This window comes from Triticum urartu, chromosome 2A (genome assembly GCF_056163025.1).
Source record: "Triticum urartu cultivar PI428250 chromosome 2A, HENAU_Tu73, whole genome shotgun sequence".
Taxonomy (NCBI): domain Eukaryota; kingdom Viridiplantae; phylum Streptophyta; class Magnoliopsida; order Poales; family Poaceae; genus Triticum; species Triticum urartu.
This window is the reverse complement of record NC_141874.1, coordinates 350,924,303-350,932,925: the sequence shown is the minus strand read 5'-3', so window position 1 is coordinate 350,932,925 and position 8,623 is coordinate 350,924,303. Positions and strand designations below refer to the sequence as shown.

The following is an 8,623-nucleotide window of genomic DNA, read 5'->3' as shown; positions in this document are numbered from 1 at the left end:
ATTCAAATGAATTTGAATAAAAGAAATAGACTGGGGGGTGACGTCGAAGGCGTAAAGCCCAGGGGCGCCACCACTCGTACCGCTTCGCGGCGTACTGAGTGGCTGACTAGCGGGCCCCGCTAGTCAGGTGGGGGAAGAGGAAGAAGGAAACAGAGGGGGCCGCGGCTTCGCTAGAGCTCTCGCCGGCGATGAGGGCTCCTTGGCCCAAATGAGAGGGAGGGATGGCAAGAGGGGGTTGAGGGGCACCTGCCCGTACCCGTAGCGTAGCTAGGGGCGATCGGACGGTGTCAGAATCAAACTCGCAAGCGGAGACAGAACGTGGAGGTCGCCGGAGTTGAGGAAAACGGCGAGAAGAGGCCAGTCCAGGGGCTCCTAGCGGGCGAGACGGCCTCACCGGAGAGAGGCGGAGGCCCTGGAGGGGTCGCCTAGGCCTGGGAGGGGCTGGAGCTACTGCGGCGACCAGAGGGGATCGCTGGCAAGCTTGAGCTCGGGGACAGTGGCCCGAGGCCTGCCCGGCCGGGCTCATGCTTCCTACTCGACCGTGGGGTGTGTGTGAGTGCTGGATGGTGCTCGAGGAGGCTAGGAAGGGCTCTATTTATAGGCGAGCGGCGAGGGTGCTCTAGGCACCGCCGGTGGACACCTGTCCACGGTGCCCGACGACGAGCGGCGCCAGTGAGAGGGGGAGAAGGCGACGGAGGTCACGCGGCCACTATGGGCCGGCGGAGACGAGCACAGGATCAAGAGGATGGCGATGAGCACAGTGCGCTCCGCACTGTTGGGCTGGCCGGACCTTGCTCGTGCTCGCTGCGGCGAGCTCCAGCGTCGGTGAGCGCCAGGGAGGAGTTAAGAACGTTGAGATGATGATGGTGGCGAGAGTTGGCATGGTTGGGCAGGCGGGGAAGCGAGCACACGAGCAACAGAGGCTCGGGCGCATCACAGAGCGCGTCGGCTGCATGCCAGCACGCCTGGACGAACGCGGTCACCACGTGAACTATGACATCAGGTCGATCTAAGCAAAAACTCAATGTCTGGCATGTTGTTCGTGGTAGTTTTGAGTGTTACCATGATTTGGTTTGGATCCAGGTGCAGTAGAGAAGTTTTCACACACCAAGTAAGTTTCTGGTCAGTAACTTGGTGATGTTACTGTGGTCAAATGGCTTGGAGTTTGAAGCTGTGCTTTGGAGGGTAGTGATAAGTTACTAAGGTGAAGATGCACAAGAAAGTTTAGGTCAAATGGAGCAAGTAAAATGGTAGTTGTTGTAGAAACCACCATTTCTGTCCAGAATAGAAAAGATTTTATGTAGCAAAAATATTCAAAAAAGTGTTGAAATATTTTTGCTCAGGAAGGTGCACTAGGGTTCACAGAATATTTGTGAATTATCTCAGATTTTTCTGAGCCATAAAAATTGGGGTTGCTTTGAAGCAAACAGATCTGGCTTAGGGTTTTTGGAAAGAAAATGAATATTTTTCATTTAAGAAAAATATTCCAAAGATTATTTTTGGGTGGGTCAGAAGTGAAATGATGATTTAGGAGGAAAGTGAAGCACTTGGGTGAAAGTTAAGGATGCCCAAGTGTTTAAGTCCATATGAAAAGATTCAGAAACTCCAAGTTTCAAAAAAAATCAAATGAAAAATCAAGCAAATAAGAAAGGGCAAAACCCAGGCTGTCACAAACCTCCCCCACTTAGAATGAATCTCGTCCTTGAGATTCGGTTGCTTGGGAAAACCACTCTGGATACTGATCCCTAAGGAATTCTTCCTGCTCCCATGTTGCTTCTGACTCTGTGTGATGCTCCCACTGAACCTTGTAAAATTTTCTGACTTTACTGCGAGTGACCCTTTCCATCTGATCTAAAATTTTGAACGGTCTCTCTTCATAAGTTAAATCTTTTGCCAATTCTATCTCAGCCGTTGTAGTTCTTTTCTCACGCGGGGATATTCATCGTCTCAATTGCGAAACATGGAACACGTTGTGTATGTCTGCCAATTCCGGGGGTAGTTCCAGTTGATATGCAACCGTTCCCACTCAAGACATAATCAGGAATGGACCAATGAATCTGGGTGCTAGCTTTCCACGAGTCTGAAATCTCTTGACTCCTTTCATAGGAGTGACTCGGAGGCATGCGTGTTCTCCGGGTTCAAAACTGACCTGCCGATGTTTGGCATCATAATAACTCTTCTGTCGAGATTTGGCCAATTGCAGTCTGTCTCGGATTTCCCTAACTTGTTTCTCAGCTTCCAGCATGAGATCCGTTCCGAAGATACGGCTATCTCCAGTCTGAGACCAATTTAGAGGAGTGCGACACTTACGGTCATACAGAGCTTCGTATGGTGACATCTTTAGACTGGTCTGGAAACTGTTGTTATAAGAGAACTCGGCATACTGTAGGCAGTCTTCCCATTTAGCACCTTTGGCTAGCACACAGGCTCGCAACATATCTTCGAGTATTTGGTTTACCCGCTCTATCTGTCGATCTGTCTGAGGGTGATAGGCAGTACTATATTTCAGTGCTGTCCCCAAGGCTTGATGGAGACGGGACCAAAAAGCAGAGGTAAACAAAGAACCTCGGTCGGAAGTGATAGTTCGGGGTACTCCATGCAGACTGACGATCCTGGATACATACAGTTGTGCACGTTCATTTGCTCTGTATCTGGTGCTGATCGGAATGAAATGAGCAACCTTGGTCTGGGTGTCTATTATAACCCAGATTACATCCTTGCCTTGCTGAGTCCTAGGCAATCCTGTGATGAAATCCATGCAAACGTCATCCCATTTCCACTGTGAAACTGGTAGCGGTTGGAGAAGTCTGACTGGCTTCTGATGATCTTCTTTCACCTTGTTGCATATGTCACAACAGGCTACAAAATAGGCAATGTCTTTCTTCATTCCATCCCACCAGAATATTTGTTTAAGGTACTCATACATTTTCGTACCTCCCGGGTGAATGGAATATGCAGATTCGTGGGCTTCTGACAGGATTTTCTTCTTCAAGTCCGGTTGATTTGGTACACAAATGCGTCCACGGAATCAGAGGGTACCAAATTCGTCCTTGGAGAAGTCAGAGGCCTGCTTTGCCATCTGGCCCTTGGCACGTCTCTGTAGGTTGGTGTCAGCTGGCTGTGCCTTGCAGATCTCTATCTCAAGTGTGGGGGTAACTTCCAAAAAATATTAGCGAGGTCAGCCTCTATGATGACCAAGTTGAGCTGAGCGATCTCCTCTTGGAGTTTGGTGGGCAATGATTTTAACATGACATTTAAGCTGACGGGCTTTCGACTAAGCGCATCAGCAACGACGCTGGCCTTGCCTAGATGGTAATTTATTCCAAGGTCATAATCCTTGACCAACTCTAACCATCTTCGCCGACGGAGATTTAAATCTGGCTGAGTGAAAATGTACTTGAGGCTTTTGTGGTCAGTAAAAATTTGGCACATTTTTTCAATGAGGTAGTGTCTCCAAATTTTTAATGCATGAACCACTGCAGCCAATTCCAAATCATGGGTAGGATAATTTCCCTCATGAGGTCGTAGCTGTCGCGATGCATATGCTACTACCTTGCTGTCTTGCATCAACACGCAACCAATACCTTGTCTGGAGGCATCGTAGTACACATCAAAGCTGCGATAAATGTCTAGAAGAGTCAATACAGGTGCGGTTGTCAGTCGTATCTTCAGCTCATTAAAACTCTTCTCACAGTCCTTTGTCCACTTAAACTTTGTATCCTTTTTGAGCAGCTCCGTCATGGGTTTAGCAATTTTGGAAAACCCTTCAATAAAACGATGATAGTATCCAGCTAATCCGAGGAAACTCCAGATCTGTGTCACGGTCGTGGGTGGTACCCAATCGAGCACATCCTTTACTTTGCTCGGGTCCACGGCTATACCTTCGGCGGATAGTACATGTCCGAGAAATCCAACCCTCTTGAGCCAAAATCCACACTTACTGAACTTGGCGTATAGCTGATGGTCACGGAGCTGTTGTAGTACTGCTCGGAGGTGATCCTTGTGTTCTTCTTCACCCTTGGAGTAAATGAGGATGTCATCGATGAAGACTACCACGAATTTGTTGAGGAAGTCCATAAATACTTTGTTCATCATATGCATGAAGAAAGCAGGGGCATTGGTGAGACCAAAGGACATCACGGTATATTCGTAAAGACCGTACCGAGTAGTGAATGCGGTCTTAGGAATATCTTCCTTTTTAATCTTGAGCTGATGATATCCGGTCCGTAAATCGATTTTAGAGAATACCTTAGCCCCACTGAGCTGATCAAACAGATCATCAATCCTTGGCAGCGGGTATTTATTTTTGATGGTGACCTCATTCAGCCGGCGGTAATCTATGCTCATACGGAGACTACCATCCTTCTTGCCCATGAAAATTGCAGGTGATCCCCACGGTGAGGAGCTGGGATGAATATAACCTTTCTAGAGTAATTCGTCAAGTTGTTTCTTTAGCTCCACTAATTCCGATGAGGGCATCCGGTAATACTTCTTGTATAATGGTGCGGTTCCGGGCACAAGATCTATGGGAAACTCCAGTTCCCGATCTGGCGGCATGCCTGACAGTTCTTCTGGAAACACATCAGGGTACTCACTGACCACAGGAATAAATTCCAATTCAACCACAGCAGTGCACACTAATTCTGGCTTGGGTATATTCTTGCGAGCATAGAATTTGGTGAGTTGCCCATCCAGACTGGTCAGATTGACTTCTTGGGTTGCGCAGTTTATGCAAACTTGATATTTGGTCAACCAATTCATGCCCAATATAATATCCAACTTTTCAGACTCAAGGATTATCAGAGATGTTGGAAAGCAGACACCGTTGATATTGATCTCCAGATCACGGCAGACCAGATTGCTCTCGATTATGGATCCGGGGGTTTGTACCATCATATTTTTGCCCAAAATGGTGCAAGGAAAATTGTTTTGGGCGGCAAAACTCCGAGAAATAAAAGAATGGGAAGCCCTAGAGTCAAATAAAATTATGGCAGGTATGTCATTAACAAAAAACATACCAATGACGACTTCTGGCTTTTCTTGGGCTTCATCGGCGGAGATATGATGCACGTGCCCGGTGAAGTTTTGCTGGTTTGGCCGCGACTCCATGAAATTGACTTGCGGCCAACTTAGGGAATTCGTCTTGTTGTTCTTGGGGCACTGCTTGGCATAATGTCCGTGCTGCCCGCAAATGAAACAAGAATTATTGCGCTGACGCTCCTCACGCATTGGATTGGTCACAATATTCTTGACTTGAGTGGTGGTCTTGTTAACATTCAGCTGCCAATTTGGCATGTATTCCACCTGAGTCTGCTGCCAGGTACGAGCCTTTTGCACAGGTGGCCCATCCTTCTTTGGCTCAAACTTGCGCTTGTTGTCATTAGCAGGCCTATTATCGGATATAAGCTTGTGCTCCCATTCAGCAATGAACGCCTTGTCCACCAGAGTTTGGAAATCCGTGAAATCAAACATACTGAGAGCACACCGAAGTTGCGGATTTAAACCTCCAAGAAATCTGTCAATCTTCCTTTCTTCGGTGGCCACGTCATACAGAGAGTAATGGGCCAAATGATTGAATTTTTGCAGATATTTAGCCACAGACTGATTTCCTTGGACGAGCGCGAGAAATTCACGCCGCTTGGCCTTCATAACTCCAGTAGGGATATGATATTTTCGGAACTTATCCTTAAATTTCTCCCAGGTGATTTCCTCATCAATCGGCCAGATGGCCTTTGTATTTTCCCACCATATGGCAGCTGCGCCTTCAAGGTAATGAGTTACAAATGGAAATTTATCATTTCCTTCAGTACGGGCAATGTCAAGCTTTTTCTCCATTGTGCGTAACCAATCGTCGGCATCCATTGGGTCAACAATCTAACTGAAACTGGGTGGATTGGTCCTCTGAAAGTCTGACAGCTTTGAGTGATGACCATTCTGATTTCCATTCTATCCAACCATAGCTTGAACACTTCTCAATATTTCAATCAGATCACTGTTCCTTTTTTTTGTTCAAACATACACAGAATTTGCTCAGTGGAGGGAGGATCAGGCGGTGGAGGTGGTGGCTGAACGTACAGCTCGGGAGAATGTCCTGCCTGTCATGCGGAACAACGAACAGGAGTTCCCTGACGAACGTTGCTACTGCTGCCTCCCCGCGTCATCCTATTGTGAATTTTTCCCAAGACAACACAATCGAGATGAGAAACACCCAAAAATAAAATTGGGGAAAAGCCAGCGACAAATCCCGGAAGAAAGCAGAAGAGCGAAAAATGCGGCGAATAAAGTCCCAACATAATTATACATAGACTCATACATGAAAAGTAAACAACATGACTGGTTCACTACTCTCATACAGGCAACAAAACATCATGACTCATACAACTACATCCATACATCATCCAGACAACTACGAATACTCAAAGATACTAATGCTCTGCTGGTGCTGCGGCGTCCTCCCCTGAAGTGGTCTCGGATCCCGAACTGACGTGGTTAACGGAAACCTCCGGGTTAGAGGTAACACGATGGCGCTGCCTCGAGGGCTCTCCCTCAGGGGCAGGGGTAGGATGAAGCATCGGGGCTACAAGAGTAGTGAGAAGTGAGACCCACTCGGCAGGAGTACTGAGAGGGTTCGCGGCCGAGACGCCCGTGCTACTCAGGGGAGTAACCGGCAAAATAGGGGAGCTAGAACTGACTGGGACATAAGGGGTAAATCCGAGTGAAGATGGAGTAGTGGCGGATCTAGAAGTGACCAAAGTAGTGGCTAATCCAGTACGAGTACGAGTCAGCTCTCGAGCCAGCTCGTGGATCATGAGAGAGCTAGCAGTGATATAACGAGCAAGGTGGCTAGCAACACTATCAGACTCCGGATCAATGAGAAGGAAATGGACACGACTGTTGTCGTGGAGATGTGTAGTAGTAGAAACCTGGGTGGTTCTGCATTCGAACCTCGTTGTAGCGAAGCTCGACAAGGACCTCAAATGCAGCAAACTGGACAGCCTGAGAAGCGGTGGAGGCATAACCGCTCCGAGAAGTGCGGGTGTAAGAGCTGGAATCGGAACTAGTGCGCCGAGTGACCACTGCATGATACTCATATACTGAATCAGCTAGATGCTCCCGGTACACACGATAGACTAGGTCGTCTCCGAGAGGGTACAGCCGACGCCACACGTTGCGAAGGAGGTGCGGTGACGTGTACGGCATCAGCTGCAACTGGAACGGATACGGCACCGGAGCCATCTACACCCACAGCCATTGGCAGGTTAGCATAAAAATATATAAACCGAATGCATGCAACTCAATAATCAGCACAAATTACTACTGGTACTCAACTAAAACTCGTATCTAGCGCGTCGTAGTCTAGCATGGCCTACAGTCAGTGCGGCTCTGATACCAAGCGTTGTGGCACCCCGGCTCAAAGCGACCGGTTTACCATGCATTGCCAGCCCAGAGACCATGACTTCTGGCAACACACAACATCTTGGTACAGAATAACAACCACTTTATTGATACTAGCGGAACATAGTTACATTACAACAGCTGTCGAGGCCAAGCGGCACACTCGGTGTGGCTGAACAATATGTACATTATTTAGTGAACATAAAGGGGCCTCGATCCGAACAACTATGTGGCAGCGGAATAACGTCGTGGCGGAAGCTCCATATCACAGGGACACCGGTGTGGACACGATCTAGACTCGAACAGCGCTCCTCTCCAATGATACTTTCCTGAAATCTGGCATGACACGCCAGGTCAGTATATTGAATGTACTTGCAAGCTCACAACAGGCATAATCATGATGACAAACAATATTATGATATTTAACGAATTATTAAAAATGCAACACTATATGTCAACATGCTGTGATCATGCTCGAACGTCCCTCGGGACAGCTTACCAACTGTGATCATCTCTGGATCACAAACACACCACCAAAGTGGTCAGATTACAAATACACCACCAAAGTGGTCTTTCTCAAGAACAACTCGTGAAATGCCTCGATGGCCTTTCTTCCATCCATCAACAATGCAAAGTTCATAGCTTAGTGTGCAATTTTTATTAAACGTTGACTCATGGTGGGACCTACTACGAGTTGTCCGTAACCATGAACTTGGCTATCGATAGATTACACACTCTGCAGAGGTAGTACACCGTACCCACACCACGGAACACATGGCCTCGCACTCCCATTCGGGTGGATGAACGACATTCCGTCAAAACCCCTCCATTGCCACAGCACTCTCCCGACCACTCCGACCCAAATCCCCAACGGGCTAGTCCTGGGTGGCCCCGTGTCTACCAAAGACACCCCGACCACCGTCGTGGTCAAAAAACTCGCACTCGGGGACACTCCCACTCGGGGACTCGGTACCATAATCTCATCAACGAGAACACAAGATTATGTCTGCTTACCGGGCCAGGGCAAGCACGACATAACCTTCCCTAGATGGAGGCACCGACCAGAGGCCATGTCAATGGACCGAATCAAGGCCTTCCCACAAAAGCAAATGTGGTTGCACTGGAAACAAACTCGATTCAGCGGCACCATGACCCAGTCAACGGTATATTCAAGTTGAGTTATATTCAGGTTTAACCTTAAACTAAAAATGACTGGTGTCATAGCATG

At 47.9% G+C, this 8,623-nt stretch overlaps 1 protein-coding gene across 1 annotated transcript; it reads right to left on the bottom strand.

Annotated features, from left to right (window-relative positions):
* Nucleotides 1-3,028: 3,028 nt before the first annotated feature.
* Nucleotides 3,029-5,835, bottom strand: LOC147985074 (uncharacterized). Its single transcript, XM_087541394.1, has 4 exons — nt 5,019-5,835; nt 3,882-4,049; nt 3,585-3,764; nt 3,029-3,156 (listed from the first exon to the last, which is right to left on the bottom strand). Exons 1-4 carry the CDS (start codon nt 5,833-5,835, stop codon nt 3,029-3,031), a joined length of 1,293 nt encoding a protein of 430 aa, XP_087397520.1.
* Between the last annotated feature and the right edge of the window lie 2,788 nt (nt 5,836-8,623).

Bases quoted from the DNA above. Each gene is read 5' to 3' on its own strand.
- LOC147985074 (XM_087541394.1), bottom strand. From the start codon at position 5,835: ATGGAGAAAAAGCTTGACATTGCCCGTACTGAAGGAAATGATAAATTT. The intron at 3,765-3,881 runs GTATAGCCGTGG...GTTTTATTGAAG, and splicing joins ACATGTACTATCCGCCGAAG to GGTTTTCCAAAATTGCTAAA. The intron at 3,157-3,584 runs GTATTGGTTGCG...ATTTTTTGGAAG, and splicing joins CTACGATGCCTCCAGACAAG to TTACCCCCACACTTGAGATA.